General features: G+C 45.3%; 1 protein-coding gene across 1 annotated transcript in view; it reads left to right on the forward strand.

Moving 5' to 3' along the window:
* LOC137637882 (uncharacterized) overlaps positions 1 to 22616 on the forward strand; it is a 71030-nt gene extending 48414 nt beyond the window's left edge. Inside the window, exons 5-6 of the mRNA XM_068369991.1 lie at positions 6240 to 6419; positions 21880 to 22616. Of these exons, the coding sequence (XP_068226092.1) occupies positions 6240 to 6419; positions 21880 to 22410 (711 nt within the window). The 3' untranslated portion in view covers positions 22411 to 22616. The remainder of the gene's footprint in view (positions 1 to 6239; positions 6420 to 21879) is intronic.
* Positions 22617 to 23555: the final 939 nt, after the last annotated feature.

Raw genomic sequence — 23555 nt, forward strand, 5'->3', positions numbered from 1 at the left:
GGAGCAGCAGCTATTATATATTCACCGGGTAAGTATATTCAAAAATTTATTTTATAATTAAAATATCATATTTATTTGTGTGTGTTTTTATATTATATATATTGAAACTTAATTTACATATATGTTGTTAAATATTAGTAACTTTTAGTACAGTTGCTGATTGCGTGACAGAGCATCCGGCAGTCTGCCATAAGGGAGTCGTCATTGTGTTGATACTACTTCTCCTTTACCTTGCCCCCCTCCCTCCCTCTTTGTAGGTGGCCGGCTTTTCCTCAGCGGGGATACACCTTTCCCGTTCGCGGGTTTGGTGGCGCTTCCGTTGGTGTATTCAGTACTTGAGTTAAATTTAATAACTGCTTATAATTTAACTTTTCAGCTCTCGTTTCCGCTCCCCTTGCTGGCGATGGCCCAACGGGCGTCCTCGGCTGGTGGAGCGAGTGCTTAACTCTAATTTGTCCGCTCCCTCTCGGGGAACTCTTCCAAGGAAGGTTGAGTTATTCCCCAAATAGTCTATTTTTGGCAGCAGGATTATGAATTGTAATTCTTCATAACTATTTTTTCTCAGCAGCCGACGTAGAAAGCAGGGGGGATGGATTTGACGTCTCCATTCAGTGAGCTGCTCACCTTTTGAGGTAGCACTCGTTGCTTACCTTCAACTTGAACAAGGCTTGTTGATGGGAAGCATAGAGTGCTGCCAGGAGGTTCGCCTCCAGGGGTTTTAGAACCTTCTTTTATGAGAGAGAATTAACCTTTGCCGGAGTTGGTCTGCTCTCTCTTCCAAGGGAGAGCTTCCCTTCTTTAGCCGTTCAGTAACCTTCGCTCTTTCGGGAAGAATTGCTGACAGCTCGACGAAAAATCAGCTTCTGCTATCTCATCGCCGAAGACTGTGCTTCTCCCCCTTGGGGCTAGGGGAAAGCAAAGTCCAAGGCTTGTTCATCCTTCGGGGGGACTTCTCTCGTTCGCAAGAGGGATTGTTTAGTGATCAACACATGTCGTACACCTATGCTTTTACCCATAGGGCTGGGAGAAAGCTTGTCCTAGGCGAAGTCCTCCTTCTGGAGGACTTCTCCTTGTTTGCGAGAGATTGCTCAGTGACCAACATATGTAATAGTTATTACATGTTTAAAACACATGACGTAATATGTCATTGTGGATGAAGATGCTAGTGTGAGATTTGCTGTAGTCAGATAAAATCATAACAGGATGTATTTTGCATCCCTCAGCAATGTAACATTTTTCTGAAGCATCAACACAAATGCATACCGTGTGAAAGATTGTGTCGTCACCGGATGCAGGTGTCTTCCGAGACGAATGTAAAGTTTACATATTGTGTTTAAATGCTGAGACAACCAAACATACGATATCTGTGATATCGATAATTTAGGCAGTTCATATCTATACTTCACCTGAATTGGTCATCCGACCAAACCAGCTACACTCCTGTGATGGAGATGTTTAACACTGTTGTTTTTAGAGAATAAACCATTTTAAAGTTACAATGATGAACTTTATTTCAAGACTCAACATCTCAAACAACACATACTCAATGTGTGTTGATAACAGTAGCACACTAATACATATGCCGCACACCTACGTTTTTTTCCCACAGGGCTGGGAGAAAGCATGTTTTAGGCGATGACCTCCTTCTGCGAACTCTCCTCTTGTTCGTGAGAGAAAGCTTGTGTTCAGCTTTTGTGTCAGAGCTGCGGGTTGTTGTAGGCGCTGCAGCCTGTCGATCAGACCTCGAGTCTGTGTCTGACGCCGAGGATGTTGCTGATCCGCTAGGGGCGGGGCAGTGGCAGTGCATACTCAGCGGCAGGTTTTTCCTCCGGGGGAACACGTTTCTCGTTCGCGAGAGAAGACCGCCCCGGGGCATCGGCGGTCCCCCTATGCATACGGTTCTCCACCAGGGGACGGAGGTAGAACCTTGCCTTAAGCGATGTTCTCCTTCGGGAGAACAAAGCTTCTCATCGGGGGGAAGTATCTCTCGAGCTTGTGCATTCTCCCGCTCGGGCTGAGTCATCTTTACGTTCCTCTATGGAGGTTTGTAGGGTGGAAGGGTTCGTGACCCCTCTCCATCCTAGATGTTCTCCTGTTTGGGCTGTGAGGAGACGTCTCTGAACCTACTGGTTCTCCTCACGTTGATCCTTCGGGTTCTCGTACTGGTTCTCATGACCCTGAGAGTACTTCAGGTCTCCGTCGCGCTGAACCATCGGGTTCTCGCGACTTGGAACCTTCGGGTTCCAGTTATGATAAGCCCTCGGGTTCTTGTAACGATGGATACACTGAGCCTTCCGGCCCGTGCCATCAGTCACGATGAATCTTCGGGTTCTCGTGGCAGGGAGATATCGGTCTTCCGTTACAATTACCCTTTGGGGTCTCATAATCCTGGTTACGTTAAGCCCTCGGGCTCTCATGCCTCTCTTCACGTTGATCCTTTGAGTTCTTGTGACAGGGAAACCTCAGTTTCTTGTTGCGTTGATCCTTCGGGGTCTCGCAACAATAGTTACGCTGATCCTGCAGACTCTCATGCTGAACCCTACCCCTAAACTTCGCTTTTTTGTAGTTGGGAGTCCTCTCCTCATTGCTCGAATCCTTTTTGGGTTCACCCGGTTGTGCTGAACCTGTTGGTTCTCGTGACCCTCATCATGCTGAGTTTTACTATCATGACAGAGAGTCCTCGAACTCTCGTTACGTTGAGCCCTTGGGCTCTTGTGGCAGGGAAACTTAGGTTTCCCGTTGCTTTGACCTTTCTGGGTCTCGCAACCTTGGTTACAGTGAGCCATCGGGCTCTCGTGCCTCCTGTCACGTTGGGCTCTCGTGGCAGGTTTCCCGTTGCGCTGATCTTTCGGGGTCTCGCAACGCCGATTACGCTGAGCCTGCAGGCTTTTGTTCCAGGCGCTACACTGAACTTTCAGGTTCCCATAGCTGGGAGTCCTTGTTGATGTGCGAATCCTTCGGGTTCGTGCAGTCACGCTGAGCCTGTCGGCTCTTGGGACCCTTGTCATGCTGAGTTGCATTGTCATGACAGAGTTTTCGTACTCTCGTCACGCTCAACCCTAGGACTCTCGTGACCGTGGTTATGCTGAGTCGGTCGGCTCACATGACAGAGAATCTTCGGATTCTCGTTGCGTGAACTCTGTGGGTTCACACTATAGTGGTTTGCGGACTGTTACCAGATGTGGTATGTAGACTGCCGAGTGTCCGAATGCTATGTTCACTACACAAAAAGATAAAATGGAATACCCATAAATCTGGGCAAAAGGTGAACAGTCAAGAGAACTGGGCACCACCCCTTGATTTCATACTGGGCATGGGGACCCAACTAGAACCTTCCCTATTATTTTCTCTTTCCCTTACCTTGCTGAATAAACAAGTATTGTACTTGGACCGAAAACTTCTCATAAGTATATCTGTTTCCTAGTAGGGAACATTCAATACTTATGGCAGTTTTCCGATCGGAGACGAAGAAATCAAAACGTTTTTCATCTTTTAAGAAGGAGGAATCTTGGTTACGAACGTTTTTAATGTTCTCCTACCAAGTTCCGGACATGACTTTAAGTCGTGCTATGCCTGTAACCTTATCCTGCTCAAATTTCTGTTGTACTGGTCTGTAGATAGACTTAAGCACATGTTACGCATCCAACAATAGATTCAAGATTCGTCTCAATCTCTTCCTTTGGGAATAGTTGGAAGCGTTCGGTAGTTACCGATCGGTCTCTTGCCCGGAAGGCAATCTCTGTGGAGAATCGCTGTAATAACATAAGCAGCACCAGCTACCTGGTTTACCGTTTTGTATCATTCTTATTCGGCCAACCCCTACTAGATTGGTGGAAGTTTAAGGGAGAACAAGGACCCCCCCCCCCCCATTCATAGCAGAAACGTGTAAGCAGTTGCACGTCTTGTCATCATCTCGAGATGTATTTCTTGATAAGCAATGTCCCAACTTCTCTGGACGGACCGCAGATGGTGGGTGGCAGACGAGAACCTCTGCAAAGAGGCCAATCTTCTCGTTCCTCCTCTGGAACTGATGCTCTTCGGATACATCAAACGAAGGTGTCACACCAATCCATCTTCGTCCGTTGGCCAGAATCAGAAAGGTACCAGCATATAGCTCTCTTACAGACCATCTAGCAGTAGAAATACTCAGATGGAAAGAGGACTGTTAGGTGCCCCCATCTGCTCATGTCATTCCTGGCAACAGGAATGTGCTGGCAGATAATCTGAGCAAGACCTCTCAGATAGTGGGCTCCTAGTGTCTTTGAATCATCTTTTAGTCAACAAAGTCTTAACTTTGTGGGGTTTTCCAACTGTGGTTCTGCTCGCAACAGCCCTGAGCGTCAGGCTCCCGCTCAACCGTTCCCCAGTCTCAGAACCCCAGGCTCTCGAGCAAGATGTATTCCAAGAACGGTGGGACAGCTTAAAGGTGTACACTTTTTCCCCCGTTCAGTCTTGTGAGAAAGTCCTCAACCAAGTCAGAATAAGCAAGAACTTATCAATTACTCCAGTAGCTTCGCTCCTCTATGGCATCACTCAGAATGGTTCCCGGACCTTCTGCAGCTCTCGTCGGAGCTTCCGAGGGAACTTCCTCCACGACACCATCTTCTAAAACAGCCTTATGCCAACACCTTCCACAAAGCCGTAGCTTCGCTTCGACTTCGCGCATAGAAATTGTCCAACACCACCTCTCTCAACGAGTTGTGGAAACATGTCTAGACACCTCAATGTTTTTCAGCATCAGTCTTCCAGGCGAAATGTTCGGTCCTTTGTGACTGATAATGTGTGAGGGGGATCACTCCCCTCGATGCTTCTACTCATACAAAGTTTGAGATGACTTGACTCCCGTCGGCACTTCCTCCTTCTAGGAACGCGGTTCGGGTCTTTCAGTCCCTGAAAGCCCCTCCATATGAACCTTTATGCCAAGCAACAGATTGCTCCCTTTCATGGAATACGGCTTTTCTACTCGCTTGGGCTTTGGCCAAGAGTGTTAGTGAGTTATATGATCTGTCTTCTAATGTCTCCTACTCTAGGAGATGAGAAGTAATTCTCAGCTGCTTCCCTGAGTTGATTGCCAAGACTCAAAATCAAAGTATGCTGTACCCTAGGTTTGGCCCATTCTGGATAGAGAGTCCTCGTTCTGTAACTGAAGACCTAATCCAACTGTGGTTTTGCCCAGTGAGGATTCTGTGGTGTTACATTAGGAGAACGACAGCAGCTGGACCGCGTGTCAACACTGTTGACCAGCACGGGGAATGTCAAGAGGGTCACAAGGATTTCATTTCCTTCCTGGATCGGGAGGCAATTGAGTTTGCTCTCAATCCAGACCCTCCTCCATCCTAATGAACCAGAGCTCATGACATCAGTGGCGTTGCTACGTCCTTGGCGTTCAAGGAAACTATTCTGTGGTGCAGGTACTGCAAGCGGGCATGTGGAAGCGTCAATCGACCTTCACTGCCCACTGCCTGCAAAGACGTAACCCACAGGGACATGGAGACCTTTTCCATTGGTCCTGTGGTGGTCGCACAACAAATGGTCTAAACACTTCAAGCTCCTTGATGGACAAGTTGCAGACAGTTAGGGTGTAAGGTTACCCGGGTTAGTCCGGGGTGAATAAGTAAGAATGACTGGTTCCTTTTTTCCTTTCACCTTCTCCCCTCTTGGGAAAACAGCTTCGCAAGCCTCAACAGAGCTGACCTCACCACACTGCAGTTTAGACTCATTTCCCTTGTGCCTTCAAAGTATAGAATAGTACTTTGTTACATCCCCAATGGTATTGAGGGTATTGGGTAAGTCTTGAGAACTCTAGGTCTTGTACTCCAGTTCCTATGTTAAAGACAAGTCAAACTGCTAGTTTCACTCACACACAAGCTTATGCAGGTCGCTATTAGTGTATTACCTCATATCGGCACTTGATTTTAGCAAGGGTGGGTTTTTTCTACAATTGATCAGAAGCTATTTATACAAGTTGGCCCACCACCTTGTACCCCGAGAAGTCCTGCCAGAAAGCAAAGTGGTTACTCAGCCGAGAGGTGTGAGTGAGCGGAGTAGCCAGTCTACCCCGCCCCACCTGCTAACTAGCAGATGGGGTAGTTATCCCTCACTAAAAATTATCATGGCTTGTCTTTCAGCTACGCTTAAAGTAATACCCCTATAGATAGGGGAGGGTTTGTATGCTAGGAAAAATACAAATTACTTCCAAATTTTAAATGTTTATCTGTTTCTCTCTTTGCTAAAAACAGACAAAATCCATGATGGAAGCTGCATCGATTCTGAAAAAGATGGCTTCAGAAGGACCGCTGTATGCCATACATAAGTATAACGGAGGAATGAGGTCAGCTAAGATAACATGCTTTAAAGACAAGTTGCTGTTACATCGTCTGAGGAAGAAGCATCCCCCATCACGGGTCAGCGTAGTCTGTGTGAGTACATTTGTTTTTTCTCTTTCTAAGAAGAATCTCCCTTCACTTGTCCATGTATTTTGTGTGAGTACATGTTTCTCTCTCTCTCTCTCTCTCTCTCTCTCTCTCTCTCTCTCTCTCTCTCTCTCTCTCTCTCTCTCTCTCTCTCTCTCTCTCTCTCTCTCTCTCTCTCTTTGTAAAGTGTTGCAAAATTAAACTCAAGTTGCCTCAAGTTTGTTGATTGTGAAGGGAAAGATTTTATTTTAAGACATTCATTATTATTGTTTCTGCAACTCATTTGTTCAGGTTATTTATTTGAACTCTGGGTGTTGATGTTAAATTATTCGATATTGGGGATATGTATACCTAACCCTAATTTCATCTTATGTATTCTTATGAGTTGGGAGATGGATACGTATGTGTTTAACTGTGCTGAGTTTACTTGTGTGGTTGTTGCGACTATAGTTTGTGGTTTGTTTATGACCTCAAACAGGTCTTCAGTGACCTATGGCAAACTATCTCTCAGTCATCTTGCTCCATATATGTAAGGACTGATTGTTGGACCAGCGATGTCTTTATATGCGGAAGTTAGTGTACAAATATTGTGCCAAGTCATTGTTTATTGTCTTATCAATTTTTTCTTCAGCGAGCCTTTCTTTGGCCCTTTTTGATCGTCTTTGGGTGAGGTTTCAGCATCTGCTATACCTTCACTTGAATCTTTGTTCTCCTCAGGCTGGAAGAATTTAATCCCCTGAAATTCATTATTCTTCTACTACCTCAGGGAACAATATTCCGACCACTTCCTGCATCTCGGCTTGCTTTTCTCCAAATTGACTACTAGCTTTCCCCATGTTTTTTCTTTCCTTGGATTTTCTGCATATATGTGATTTGGTCATCTGTAATTACTCATTTCAGGGGTCAAGGATAATACAGTAACCATGTCCCCTTGGCTTTGACCTCTGCAGAGAGTTCTGCATCTGTTGTACCATCATCTTATGTTGTGTTGCTTTCACTATCCTGTGTCGTGACTACTGCTGTTGAGTAGGCTTAGAATAGTTTTGATGGAGTACAGATAATAGTGAATTGAACCAAAGTAAGAAAAAAAAAGTGTGTAGCACTGTACTTCATGGGTTTTCTTGTATCTGGAGCTACCTTTCCTTCCTATGAGATATCATAAAGCTGCAGAAAGCAAAGTGAAATCCAAAGCTCTATATATTTAGCTCATGGGTATCTGTGACACTTCATGGTTGTCAGCCATTAAGCTTCTCCGAGTGAAACCTATTTTCGAGGCACCACACAAGAGATATCTGCAAATATTGTCTGTAGCTGTTTACAGTATTAGTGAAAGTGGGCAATCTTCTGCTGTTGATGTCCATGATAGGATACGTCTGTGGGAACTTTTCTGCAATAGATTGCGTATTTCCTCGTCTACCTTCGTCGGGAGAAGCTCCTCTCAGTCTCTAAGGTAAAAGGCTATCGCTCAGCCACGAAGAGCTTCGAACAGACTTGTCCACCAAGAGAACTGTGACGTCGCAAGAATTTTCTTCTCCCTAAATCGATTTCTGAATGAGAGTGTTAGAAAGGGATCTGACACTAAGACTCTTCCAGCTAGGCTTGGCCTCGAGGAAGTGAATAGGTTAGCTCTGTGGCATCTCTTATTTCACAAGTCATTCAAGCTGATTGAAGTTCTCCTTTATATTTGTTCCAGAGTTCGTTGCCAGGACCCAGTACCCAGTCGTCTATGACACTAAATTAGAATCTTTTTCCATCTCATCTAAAACATGACTAGCAATTGGGATGACATTCTTTTGTCTTGTGAGGACTCTACGTTGTTACTAAGGAGGACACTACTATGTTACTTGAGGACAAGGTACACTAATGCTTTAGACTGGAGTTGCAGAGACTTTCTCAGCACTGATAGGTTGAAGAAAAAGTTATCCAAGAAGACAATTTCGTACTGGTTTTGTGAGCATCAGGTACTCCTACCCCGCACCCATACAGTCATCAAATGGGCTTCCCAGAGTACAAGTTCCTATATTCAGGATTATCAGCTTCACTTTAACCTACTGGAAGAACCTCTCCATAACACGAGTCATAAAAGCATGCTTCTGGAATAGCCAGGCAACCTTCGCTACCCACTACCTTCGAGGATACCCACTCCTTGGATGCCTTTACTCTTAGCTGCTCAACCGGTTGTGTGGCATGCCTCCCTTCCTCACCAGACAAGAAGCATTACGTCTAGGTAAGACGTTGCCCGTAAATCTAGCGTGAAAAGTAAGAGTATTTTGCTGTTTTTCCTTTCTTCTTCCCTAATCTTGGAGTATATCAGTTGTGCTGTTATGAGACTGGTCTAGATGCAAATAAGCAACTCAACCAAGTGGATTTACTGTCAAGTTTTCTATTGAAGTGTCTTCCCCATTCTCCCTTACGAGGGGAGCCATGGATAGACTTTAGCTAAACGTGTACGTTGAAAGTTACCATGCATTTGGACCTCATATCCTTAGGGGTATAGCTTTTGCCATGTATGCTTATTAGTTATCTGATAGGGACCTAGCCTATTATCAGAGAAATCTTCATGCTCTGATTGTTAGAAGGCTGGCTGAAGTCATCACTTTTGCTCTGATGCAAATCCAAAATGTATTGATATTTCCAAGGTTATAAAGCTCAACAGCAGTTCCATCCTCGCTGAAATCATACTTTCATTAAATAATTCAGGTTTGTATTGTTATACATACATACATATACCAAGGCACTTCCCCCAATTTTGGGGGGTAGCCAACATCAAACAAATGAAACCAAAAAGGGGACCTCTCCTCTCTATGTTCCTCCCAGCTTGATAAGGGACTCAACCGAGTTCGGCTGGTACTGCTAGGGTGCCACAGCCCACCCTCCCCCGTTATCCACCACATATGAACCTTCATAACGCTGAATCCCCTACTTCTGATACCTCCGCAGTCATCCAAGGCACCGGAGGAAGCAGCAGGGCCTACCGGAACTGCGTCACAATCGCTCACCATTCATTCCTATTTCTAGTACGCTCTCTTGCCCCTCTCACATCTATCCTCCTATCACCCAGAGCTTCCTTCACTCCATCCATCCACCCAAACCTTGGCCTTCCTCTTGTACTTCTACCATCAACTCTAGCATTCATCACCTTCTTTAGCAGACAGCCATTTTCCATTCTCTCAACATGGCCAAACCACCTCAACACATGTTATATCCACTCTAGCTGCTAACTCATTTTTTTCAATATTAAACTTACCCGATAATCATGTAGCTGTCAACTCCGTTGCCCGACAGAAATCTAAGGAGGGATACGCCAGCTATCACAATACTAGAAGGGGGTGTACTTACCAGCGCCACCTGTGGCCAGGTACTCAAGTACTTCTTGTTGACACCTCCTCAATTATTCCTCTGTCGTGCCTCCGGCTAGACGTTCTGGGATACGCTTATGGTCTTCGAGTTTATTCACGCATATTTGGTGAAGTATTCTCTCTGATTAACGGCTGTCGCATTACTGGAAACCTTCTGATATTAGCTAGATAGCTTTTATTTAGTTCAGTTTAACGATTAACGAAATTTTGCTTGTTTTTTTGGATCTCCCTTTGACTACTCTTGAAAACAAAATGTCTGACATTTCGCAAGCCCCCTCCCATAGACGATGTAGGTCTTGCAATAGACGTATTCCGAAGGCCTCGGTAGATCCTCACACCGCTTGTTCTGACTGTAGGGACAGACCCTGTCAGTTAGAAAATCGATGTGAGGAATGCGCCGGACTTTCGGAATTGGATTTTGTCCGTCTTTTAAAGTATTCTACTAAGTTAGAGAGAGTTAGAGCTAGGAGGAGTTCTTCTCACTCTTCTTTATTTTCCTCATCTCATGATAACCCGTGCACCCTGATCCTGCGCCTCAGACACCTCTGCTTGCGAGAACTTTACCTTGTTCTGCGCAACCTCGGTCTCTTAACGCTCCACTCATTCCACAGGAACAGGAACTTTCTGCTCCTCCTCCGTCCACCACGGTTAATGTTCCTGCTCGTTCTGACTCTGCGGTTCAGCATTCGTATCCGATCTCGTCGCCTCATTCTGGGAATGAGGTTTCGGATGATGAGGAGGCACACCTTGATCCCTCATCGGACGTGGACGAATCCAAGCTCTCTCCACAGTCTCTTGATTTTCGCAAGGTCTTGGCTCTTCTCAGGGAGGTTTATCCAGACCATTTTGTCTCGGCTATTCCCCGCTCTCCTCCATCTGAGTTTTCGCTGGGCGTACAACAAGCTCAGTCTTCCTATACCAAGCTTGTCCTAGCTAGATCCTCCAAGAGGGCTTTTAGGATCTTAGGGGAGTGGCTGCAGTCTAAACAACTTCTTGGCAAGACTTCCTTCATGTTTCCTCCAACGAAGCTCACATCGAAGGCGAGCGTTTGGTATGCCACAGGGGAAGCACCAGGCTTGGGAGTACCTGCCTCTGCCCAGGCTGACTTCTCAAGTCTGGTAGACTCGCCTCGAAGGACTGCTATGAGACGCTCAAAGGTGTGTTGGACCTTCTCAGACCTGGATCACTTGCTGAAAGGGGTGTTTAGAGCTTTTGAAATGTTTAATTTTCTCGACTGGTGCCTGGGAGCCCTCAGCAAGAAAACCTCTCCTGCGGACAAAGATTCTGCCATGCTGTTAATGTCCTGCATGGATAAGGCCATCAGAGATGGATCGGGCGAGCTAGCGTCCTTGTTTGTATCAGGGGTGTTGAAGAAAAGGGAACAGCTGTGTTCTTTCCTTTCCGCCAGCATTACACCTTGCCAACGCTCACAACTTCTTTTTGCTCCGCTCTCGAAGTTTATTTTTCCCGAAGAGCTCATTAAGGACTTGTCTTCTGCCCTGATACAGAAGGATACGCACGATCTTGTAGCTTCTTCGGCTCGTAAGTCTAAGGCTGCTACCTCAGTCCCTAAGACTTACCGCTCCCCAGTGGCTGATACCCCTGCTACTAGATTCATACCGCCCTTTCGTGGTAGAGCCCCCAGCCGAGGAAGCTCCCGTCCAGACTCTTACAAAGGCAAGTCCAGGAAAGGATCCAGGTCATCCAAAGGCAAAAACTGACTCTCCACTTCTCCAGACAACAGTAGGAGCCAGACTCAAGACCTTCTGGCGAGCTTGGGAGATGAGAGGTGCAGACGCACAGTCTGTCAGTTGGCTGAGGTTCGGTTACAGGATTCCATTCTGCCTTCAACCACCTCTGACCACTTCGCCCATCAACCTCTCTCCCAACTACCAAGAGGAGGACAAGAGGCTAGCATTGCACCAGGAGGTGTCGCTTCTTGTGCAGAAGAAGGCAGTGGTTATAGTCCGGGACCATCAATCCCCGGGCTTCTACAACCGTCTCTTTCTTGTGGCCAAGAAGACAGGAGGTTGGAGACCGGTGTTGGACGTCAGCGCTCTCAACGAGTATGTCACCAAACTGACGTTCACGATGGAGACGACCAAGTCGGTCTTAGCAGCGGTCAGACAGGAGGACTGGATGGTCTCCTTGGACTTGAAAGACGCATACTTTCATGTTCCGATTCATCCAGACTCCCAACCTTTCCTAAGATTCGTTTTCGGAAAGGTTGTCTATCAATTCCAAGCCCTGTGTTTTGGCCTAAGCACAGCTCCTATGGTCTTTACCCTTCTGATGAGGAATGTAGCCAAATTCCTTCACTTGTCAAACATCAGAGCCTCCCTCTACCTAGACGACTGGCTGTTGAGAGCCTCCTCGAGTCGTCGTTGTCTGGAGAATCTTCATTGGACTTTAGACCTAATCAGAGACCTGGGTCTATTAGTCAATTTGGAAAAATCTCAACTCATTCCCTCACAATCCATCGTGTATCTGGGAATGGAGATTCAGAGTCAGAGTTTTCGGGCTTTTCCATCGGCCCCCAGGATAAGCCAAGCCCTAGAGTGCATCATGAGCATGCTGAAGAGGAGCAGTTGCTCAGTGAGACAGTGGATGAGTCTCACAGGGACTCTCTCGTCCCTAGCCCTGTTTGTCGAACTGGGCAGACTCCACCTCCGCCCTCTTCAATTCCACCTGGCAGCTCATTGGGACAAGAGTTCGACTCTAGAAGCAGTCTCTATCCCTATCAACCAAGAGATGAAGACCACTCTCCTGTGGTGGAAGCACAACCTCCTTCTCAAAGAGGGTCTATCCTTGGCCATTCAGACCCCCAATCTTCATCTCTTCTCAGATGCATCGGACTCGGGCTGGGGTGCAACCTTGGACGGAAAGGAATGCTCGGGAATGTGGAACGAGAAACAACGATCTCTCCACATCAACTGCAAGGAGCTGCTGGCAGTTCATCTAGCACTGTTGAACTTCAAGTCCCTCCTGCTAGGCAAAGTGGTGGAGGTGAACTCGGACAACACCACAGCCTTGGCTTACATCTCCAAGCAAGGAGGGACCCATTCGAGGAGCCTTTACGAGATCGCAAGGGACCTCCTCATTTGGTCAAGAAGTCTAAACCTCTCTCTAGTCACGAGGTTCATCCAGGGCAATATGAACGTGTCAGCAGATCGTCTGAGCAGAAGGAATCAGGTCATTCCCACGGAATGGACCCTCCACAAGAGTGTGTGCAACAGACTTTGGACCTTGTGGGGTCAACCTACCATAGATCTGTTTGCCACCTCCATGACCAAGAGACTTCCTCTGTTTTGTTCTCCTGTTCCAGACCCTGCAGCAGTTCATGTGGATGCCTTTCTACTGAACTGGTCCCATCTCGACCTGTACGCATTCCCTCCGTTCAAGATAATCAACAAGGTTCTGCAGAAATTCGTCTCGCACGAAGGGACACGGCTTACGCTGGTTGCTCCCCTTTGGCCTGCAAGAGAATGGTTCACAGAGGTACTACAATGGCTAGTAGACTTCCCCAGGACTCTACCTCTAAGAGTGGACCTTCTACGTCAACCTCACGTAGACAGGTTGCATCCAAACCTCCACGCTCTTCGGCTGACTGCCTTCAGACTGTCAAAAGATTCGCTAGAGCTCGAGGCTTTTCGAAGGAGGCAGCCAGTGCGATTGCCAGAGCAAGAAGGGTTTCCACTCGTAGAGTCTACCAGTCTAAGTGGGAGGTCTTCCGAAGCTGGTGTAGAGCCAATTCGATTTCCTCTACCAATACCTCTGTGATCCAAATAGCTGACTTCCTTCTTCATCTTAGGAATGAGAGATCCCTTTCAGCTCCTACGATTAAGGGATATAGGAGTATGTTGGCCTCAGTTCTCCGCCACAGAGGTTTGGACCTGTCTTCCAACAAGGACCTTCAAGACATTCTTAAGTCTTTTGAGACGTCTAAAGATCGTCGTCTTTCCACTCCAGGCTGGAATCTAGACGTAGTCTTAAGGTTCCTTATGACATCTAGGTTCGAACCTCTCCAGTCAGCTTCGTTTAAGGACCTTACCCTCAAGACTCTTTTTCTCGTTTGCCTTGCAACAGCGAAGAGAGTCAGTGAGGTTCATGCCTTCAGCAAGAACATTGGTTTCACGACCGAATCTGCTACATGTTCTTTTCAGCTTGGATTCCTAGCAAAGAACGAACTTCCTTCACGTCCTTGGCCTAGATCGTTCGAGATACCTAGCCTCTCCAACATGGTAGGTAACGAACTTGAGAGAGTTCTTTGCCCTGTCAGAGCTCTCAAATATTATCTCAAGAGGTCTAAACCTCTCCGAGGACAGTCAGAAGCCTTATGGTGTGCCATCAGGAAACCCTCGAGACCCATGTCCAAGAATGGGCTTTCGTATTATATAAGGCTTCTGATCAGAGAAGCTCATTCTCACTTAAAGGAGGAAGACCTCGCATTGCTGAAGGTAAGGACCCACGAAGTAAGAGCCGTAGCTACTTCGATGGCCTTTAATAAAAACCGTTCTCTGCAGAGCATAATGGATGCAACCTATTGGAGGAGCAAGTCAGTGTTTGCATCATTTTATCTGAAAGATGTCCAGTCTCTTTACGAGAACTGCTACACCCTGGGACCATTCGTAGCAGCGAGTGCAGTAGTAGGTGAGGGCTCAGCCACTACATTCCCTTAATCCCATAACCTTTTTTAACCTTTCTCTTGAATTCTTTTATTGTTGTTTTTATGGTTGTTACGGTAGGCTAAGAAGCCTTCCGCATCCTTTTGATTTGGCGGGTGGTCAATTCATTCTTGAGAAGCGCCTGGGTTAGAGGTTGTGTAGAGGTCCTTTAGTAGGGGTTGCAACCCTATATACTTTAGCACCTTGGGTTGATTCAGCCTCCAAGAGGAACGCTGCGCTCAGTAAGGAAGACGAACTTAAAAAAGAGGCAGAGTAACGGTTCAATTCGACTTCCTTACCAGGTACTTATTATTTCATTGTTATTTGAGATAACTGTTATATGAAATTTGGGATACTTGGCTATCCTTTAATCTTGTACACTGGTTTTCACCCACCCCCCTGGGTGTGAATCAGCTACATGATTATCGGGTAAGTTTAATATTGAAAAATGTTATTTTCATTAGTAAAATAAATTTTTGAATATACTTACCCGATAATCATGATTTAATTGACCCTCCCTTCCTCCCCATAGAGAACCAGTGGGACCGAGGAATAATTGAGGAGGTGTCAACAAGAAGTACTTGAGTACCTGGCCACAGGTGGCGCTGGTAAGTACACCCCCTTCTAGTATTGTGATAGCTGGCGTATCCCTCCTTAGATTTCTGTCGGGCAACGGAGTTGACAGCTACATGATTATCGGGTAAGTATATTCAAAAATTTATTTTACTAATGAAAATAACATTTTACACCCGTTCTCACCCTCACTACTCCGTTCCTAACCCTATCTACTCGAGATACACCAGCCATACTCCTTAGACACTTCATCTCAAACACATTCAATTTTTGTCTCTCCGTCACTTTCATTCCCCACAACTCCGATCCATACATCACAGTTGGTACAATCACTTTCTCATACAGAATTCTCTTTACATTCATGCCCAACCCTCTATTTTTTACTACTCCCTTAACTGCCCCCAACACTTTGCATCCTTCATTCACCCCCTGACGTACATCTGCTTCCACTCCACCATTTGCTGCAACAACAGACCCCAAGTACTTGAACTGATCCACCTTCTCAAGTAACTCTCCATTCAGCATGACATTCAACCTCACACCACCTTCCCTTCTCGTACATCTCATAACCTTACTCTTACCCACATTAACTCTCAACTTCCTTCTCTCACACCCTTCCAAATTCTGTCACTAATCGGCCAAGCTTCTCTTCCGCATCTGCAATCAGTACAGTATCATCCGCAAACAACTGATTTACTTCCCATTCATGGTCATCCTCGTCTACCAGTTTCAATCCTCGTCCAGGCACTCTTGCATTCACCTCTCTCACCACTCCATCAACATACAAGTTAAACAACCACGGCGACATCACACATCCCTGTCTCAGCCCCACTCTCACCGGAAACCAATCGCTCATTTCATTTCCTATCCTAAAACATGCTTTACTGCCTTTGTAGAAACTTTTCACTGCTTGCAACAACCTTCCACTAACTCCATATAACCTCATCACATTCAACATTATTCCCTATCAACTCTATCGTATGCTTTCTCCAGATTCATAAACGCAACATACACCGCCTTACCTTTTGCTAAATATTTCTCGCATATCTGCCTAACTGTAAAAATCTGATTCATTTAACCCCTACCTCTTCTAAAACCACCCTGTACTTCTAAGATTGCAATCTCTGTTTTATCCTTAATCCTATTAATCAGTACTCTACCATGCACTTTTCCAACTACACTCAACAAACTAATACCCCTTGAATTACAACACTCATGCACATCTCCTTTACCCTTGTACCCCTTGAATTACAACACTCATGCACATCTCCCTTACCCTTGTATAGTGGTACAATACACGCACAAACCCAAGCTACTGGTACCATTGACAACACAAAACACACATTAAACAATCTCACCAACCATTCAAGTACACTCACACCTTCCTTCAACATCTCGGCTCTCACCTCACACCATCCATACCAGATGCTTTTCCTACTCTCGTTTCATCTAGTGCTCTCCTCACTTCCTCTTTTGTAATCTCTCTCTCGTTCTCATCTCCCATCACCGGTACCTCAACACCTGCAACAGCAATTATATCTGCCTCCCTATTATCCTCAACATTCAGTAAACTTCCAAAGTATTCCGCCCACCTTTTCCTTGGCTCCTCTCCTTTTAACAGCCTTCCATTTCCATCTTTCACTGTCTCTCCAATTCTTGAACCAGCCTTCTTTACCCTCTTCACTTCTTTCCAAAACTACTTCTTATTCTCTTCATATGAATGACCCAATCCCTGACCCCACCTCAGGTCAGCTGCCCTCTTTGCCTCACTTACCTTGCGCTTTACTTCCACATTTTTCTCTCTATATCTTTCATACTTCTCTACACTATTACTCTGCAGCCATTCTTCAAAAGCCCTCTTTTTCTCTTCCACTTTTACCTTCACTCCTTCATTCCACTATTCACACTTTTTCCTCATGCTGCCTCCAACAAACTTCTTGCCACACATATCACTTGCAATCCCAACAAAATTTTCTTTTACTAGCTTCCACTCCTCCTCTAAATTAACAGTTTCTCTTGCTTTCACTTCGTCATATGCCATTTTCAACCTTTCTTGATATTTACTTTTTACTCCCGGTTTTATTAGCTCTTCAACCCTCACTAGCTCCCTTTTACGTCCACCTACTGTATTCCCCCACTCTTTTGCTACAACTAATTTTCCTTCCACCAAAAAATGATCAGACATACGGTCAGCCATACCTCTAAACACGTGCACGTCTTTCAATCTTCCAAACATTCTTTTAGTTATCAACACATAATCCATTAACGGCCTTTCTACCACTCTTCCATTTGCCATTCTTACCCATGTATACTTGTTTTTATCTTTCTTTTTGAAAAAGTTAGAACTTATCACCATCTCCTCCTCAACACATATCTACCAGTCTCTCACCACTCTCATTTTCACCTGGTACAACATACTTCCCAATGACACCTTCTACCTCTCCAGCGCCCACTCTAGCATTTAAGTCACCCATGACAACTACATAATTACTTCTACCCAGTCCTTCTACACACTTAGTTAATTCATTCCAGAACTCATTCCGCTCTTCTTCACTTTTCTCACAACCTGGCCCATACGCTTTGATAAAAGCCCAACATTCCCTACCCAACCTAACCCTTACCCACATTAACCTAGATGATATCTCCTTCCATTCCACTACTTTACCTGTCATCCATTCACTCAGCAATAAAGCCACACCTTCTCTTGCTCTTCCCCTTTCAATCCCAGATGCTCTACTAGACATTTCACCAAACATCACTTAAAGAAAAAATTCTATCGCTGTTCGGTACATTTTTACAACAATATTGTTCCCGCACTAACAAACTTTCCGTTGTTTACATAGGATATATCTTCCGGCGAAGCTGGAAGGTAGCCAATAGACTGACAAAAGTGCTAGGTGGCATCCCTACCTTCCCTCTATTGTTGGTTGGTAGGGGGTACCTGGGGGTTACCCCAGCCACCTACCTCTACTCACAGCTCACAGAGCTGCCTCACTTTCTTCTTTTGGCTGATTGAGAGCGGACGTGTCTTCTCTCCACCTCTTCATAAGGCTTAGCCAGTAGACATACAATCATTGTTTTCCGCGCTTTCTTTCTCTTTTCAGGTGTGAGTGTGCTCCTTCATCTGACGCTTCCATGCAAACCTGTCCTGGTTGCGAGGGTCCCCCATCTGCTGTGTCCTGCCTGCCGGGGCCGTCTCTGTGAGCAGGCTTTGCCCTGCGATGAGTATCGGAAGGGGGCCTGCCTCCCAGTGGGAGAAGTTCGGGCAGCACCAGGAAGAAGAAAACCAAGCGATATCTTTCTCTCCTGGTGTCCAACTCCGCTGGGAAAAGTGCTCGGGCTTCTTCCCGCACCCCTGGATCGCTTCTCGAAGTTTCTCCGTGCCCAGAGCGTGTCGAGTAGGAGCGCAGACCGACTTACTCCTTGGCAACCTAGGGGTACATGGGGGCCGGGGTTTGATGCATCCCCTAGTGAAAGATCTTCACCTCCAACCACTGGGGAGCCTTTTTCCCTTGCAGATGTGCTGCAGGCCTGTTCATCCTTTGGGGTTTCTGCTCCCCCTTCGAAGGAGAGATCGTTCACAATCTAAGCGTTCATCCCCTGGGCGTTCGCATTCTAATGCTACACGCTCACGCCATAAAGACCATAGGTCATCACGGTCTAGGCGTAAGTCTTCTAGGAGACACCCTCGATCTAGGGCGCAATGCTCCAGATCAAGAGCCTCACGCCTAAGTTCAACTTCACGCTCCACCTCTAGAGACATGTGAACATGATCATGGGCTTCACGCTCATGGTCTCGATCACTGGCTTGGCTATCACGATCACGAGCTTCACGCTCGAAGTTTCATGCTAATCACCCGTGATCAAGACAATCATGATCGCGAGGCAAGCACTCTTGATTACGAGCGAAGTGCTCACGATCAATAAACCGTCACTTCCGATGATCTCGATCTAAGCGCTCTAAATACTGTGAGATTGAGGAGACTTCGAAAGGACATCATAGACGTGAGCGCTCTCCATCCAAGCACGGCGCTACATCTCCGAACCCTCACCCTAATTGACCTCATACTGGATAAGGAAACGAGCAAGATCAACCCTCGGAGAAGCTTTTGTCAAGACTACCAGCGCCTTTCAAAGCCTGGGGTGTCTTTACTAAGCGTTCACCTATGCAATACTCCTTTACCAGCTCTTCTGCATCTAAATGCTCTCCCATCCAGCGCGTTGCCCCCACTCGAAGGCTCCCAACCCCCTATCTTCAAGTGTGCAGAGTACCCCTTGGGCACAAGAGCCTCAGAGGCCGCCCTCTCTCACTTGCCTTCAGTTGCTAGTGAAAAGGTGACTTCCGCTCGCGATTCACTCGCCATTGAATATTAGATTCTGTGCGTGAGTTGCGCGATCCACGCGTTGTCACGAGTAAAGCGCCTCCTCCAGCAAATCCACCTGCTGTATAGGCAAGTGTCTCGAGGTCTGAGGCCACAGTTTCACGAGCTAGTGAGGACCCAAATCCTCTAACAATATCCTCCACTACTGACAGCCCTAGTGGCAGGCCAGTCGTCTTTCCAGAGGGTTTTAAGGAACCACCCAATAAGTAAGCAAATGTTCCTATCTCTCCTGATCGCCCAGTGTGCATCACCAAAGAGCATCTCATGATAACAAAGAGGCTTCCTTCAACAGAAGCTGCCCCCTCTAAACACCATCCTAAGAGGTGGTCTCCTCCTCCAGGACTCCCTAAAGAAACTCTCGACTTGTCTCAGGTTGAAGAGCATCCTTCCTGGTTTGAAACCTTGGTGTCATTTTTGCAGAAGCGGATGGGTTTGCTCATTCCATCTGTCCAACCCCCTCCTCGTCCACGAGCTACTCCTTGTATACCACAGGACAAGTCTTCCTCGTCCTCTGCCGGCACTCCTTCTGATCCGAGGAGAAGGTCTGCTCAGAATTCTGTTCCTTCAGTGTTTAGATCAACACCACCTCGACCTATCACCAAAGAAACACAGGACTCTGCAGCTACCCCACCTACAGGACCTCTTCCCTTAAAACGGATCAAATCGGGCGACAGGATGACGACCAAGCAGAGAAGGAGTATGAAGTATGTCACACCACCCCACGCAGATATCATCCATCCGTGTACAAGTGGGGACATTGGTTCCCCTCAGGAGATCGCCATCCACCCCTTCAACCCCAAACCCATGGAAGTTGTTCCCCCGGATCAAAGTTATGTATCGCCCCTTAGAAGAGGAGGAAGTCATGGCTCCCGAACCGCAGAATACCAAGGAACTAAAAGTTTCTTCGTAAACAACGGTCCTGGAGAAACACTTGCCTCCCAGGAAGAAATCTAAAGATTCCAAAATGGTTCCAAAGAATTCTAAGGCCAGGGAACCACGAAGACAGGAACATGTGAAGGGGTCTTATGTGGCGGGACCATCTCAGGTTCCAGATGACGACTTTGACCTACCTCAGGCTTTCTCAGACGAGAGTCCGGAAGTAGATGAGTTCAGGGAGAAGGAGGAAGAATTCTTCCCTGTAGCGGCGAGTCCGAAGTTCCACTCTGAAGCCGAGCGCAAAGAGTCGGAAAATGCCTTCTGGCAGGTCCTTGTGTGCGTGAGGACCTTCAGCAAGTTGTCAAATCCCTCTGCATCACACGAAGGCAAGGACATGGTTCTGGATCAGATACTTGGATCCCAGGAACCACTCAGGACCAGTGCAGCTCTGGTTAAAGGGGATTTAAGGCAGCCAGAATGAAAGCTATCTCCCGGATAGCAGTCTCTCTCTCTCTCTCTCTCTCTCTCTCTCTCTCTCTCTCTCTCTCTCTCTCTCTCTCTCTCTCTCTCTCTCTCTCTCTCTCTTCTTTTTTAGAGGGGGGGGGAATTTGCTAGAAGGCATATTGAAGAAAAATGTATCAATCATATCTTGTAAAAAAAAAAACAAGTAGATGAAATATATGTAGTAGCTTAGAGTCCAGTTAGAATTGAAATTTTGAGACTGTTGAATTTGGCTTTCATTTTACTCTTATTAGTTTTCCGTGCTCAATTTAACATAGGAAATGAAGCAACTAAATTTTGTTAATAACAGAATCCCATTCAGTATTTACATCATTACGTTACAAAATGAATTCATCAAACAGTTTGTATATGAGATTTTCGATACCTTTTATCACAGGTGTTCTATTCTGTCTGTGGTCTTGCATTCTGGCAGAAGTCTTCTAAATTGGGTATTGGAGAACTTTCTTCTTTAGTAGCAGTGGTCTTCCATACTTTCTATCATTTTTTTTTTCTACTCAATATCAGTTAATTTCCTTACTTTTAGCAGTGGTTCTACCTAATCTGCATCGGAGATTTTCTCTGCTATGTATCAGAGAATTTCAGTGGTCGTACATAATTTGTAGCAAAGGTTTTTTTCTACTGTATCAGACTTTCCCTACTTTGTAGCAGTGGTTTTACATAATCCACATCCGAGATTTAAATGCAGTGGTCTTTTATTTGTTATTCAATTTCTTTTCCCACTCTGGGATTGGTTTATTAAAAAATTTTGTTGCAAATTTCTGACTGTATTAAGCTAAGGCCAATGAATGTTTGTACCTTTAGAATTTTATGGTACAGTATATACTGTATTAGTTAATTAATTAGTTATACCTTGTATGCCACATTGACTGCAAGATAACTTTCATTTGGTATGGAATTGTGATGTTTTCTGTCTACAGGTATGTGTTGTTAAGAGGAAATATCAGTTAATGAGATTTGCCTTTGCACCTAGAAAATAATTTCTGAAGCCAAATTTTTTAGTTGCTTGTTTTACGATTACTGCTGCTTGCATCTCTTAACTCTTATTGAGAAAGATCTCTTGAACAAGTTTTTTTTTTTTTTTTTTCAACAGTACAATGATGTTATAAAGCTGGTTGACCCTTCATCAAGGCTAACCTTTCTGCAACTGGGAGAGGGAGATTTCATGAATTTCGGAAAGGTGTTCATACGGCTGCGTGGAAACACCCTGGCAGCCAAACAGTTTTCTAGTCTATGCACAGGTGAGATGGGTCATACCTACGCCGGTTTTACGTGTGTAGATTTGGTCAACGAGCACCACAAGACTCTCGAGTATGTTCGCATGGGTGACTATGAAAATTGTAATGGCACCGGAGGAAAGCAGCTATTTCCAGGACTGGACGTCAACAACGGCGAATACGTAAGGCCGTGGGTAGCCGGTACAGTGGAAGGGTGTTGGATCTGGAAAAAGGAGATTGGTGCCCAATTTGACATTCTTATGAAGGATAATCCGGGGAGAATGTGCGAAGCTGCATTTGGTTTTGTGGAAGAAGGTTTTAGAGTGTTGAGAGGAGCAATTTACGAGTCTACTTGTGTCGAAATGCTCTGCGTGCATGATTGTGGAATAGTGTTATCTCAGTCATAACATCTTTGTATGGTTAGAAAACAATTCTAGTGAGGAGAGGAGAGTTAGCAGTGTGGCAGTTCACATGAAAAGTTATTGCAAAAATCTTTTATTAAAGCTTTTATTGTTTAGGTTTGTCTCGGCCAGTAAATAAGAACCAAGAATTCAGGTTCTTTTCTATTTTTTGTAATTGATCCATAAACAAATAAAGTTCATCCATTTGTAAATAGCTGTTTGCGTGTCCATTGCTAAAGATAAGTCACTGTTGCCAATTAGGCAACCAAAATCAAGAGGTAATGAGTTCTTTATTGCAGGAAATTTTTGCTCTTGATAGTAGGTTTGCTAGGGTACCAGCCACCCATTGAGATACTACTGGCCAGACAGTATTACATTGGATCCCTCTCTCTCTGGTTACGACTCATTTTTCTTTTGCTAGACATACAGCAAAGAGTCTGGCTTATTCATTTTACATTCTATTCTGTCCTCATACACCTCACAATACTGAGGTTACCAAACCATTCTTCTTCTCTTAAGGGGTTAACTATTGCACTGTAATTGTTCATTGGCTAGTTTCATCTTGCTAAGGGTAGAAGAGACTTCTAAAAGAAGGACACTCGTTAATCAAACCATTGTTCTCTAGCCTTAGGTAGTGACATAGCCACTTTACCATGGTCTTCCACTGTCTTGGGGTAGAGTTCTCTTGCTTTAGGGTATACTTAGGCACACTATTCTAATTTATTTCTCTTCCCCTTGGCACACTATTCTAATTTATTTCTCTTCCCTTGTTTTTTTTTTAAGTTTTTATAGTTTATGTATGAAAGATCTATTTGGATATTGTTACTGTTCATAAAATGTTTTATTGTAATTGTCCATTACTTCTCTTATAGTTTATTCATTTCCTTATTTCTTTTCCTCACTGGCCTATGGTTCCCTGTTGGAGCCCTTGGAGTTATAGCATCCCAGTTTTTCAACTAGGGTTGTAGATTAGCTAATAATGATAATGATAATAGCATTAATAATGATACTCTATAGATGATTTAGTAAAGATTAGTGAAATATTAAGTTTCTTTACAGGTTCTAAGTTGTTATTATTACTTGTTTAAGTGTGTTGCATTTACAGAGGCCTTTTATAAATTTTTTATTAGGAAGAATCCTACACAGCAGCA

The sequence above is a fragment of the Palaemon carinicauda genome, chromosome 3 (assembly GCF_036898095.1).
Source record: "Palaemon carinicauda isolate YSFRI2023 chromosome 3, ASM3689809v2, whole genome shotgun sequence".
Lineage (NCBI taxonomy): Eukaryota > Metazoa > Arthropoda > Malacostraca > Decapoda > Palaemonidae > Palaemon > Palaemon carinicauda.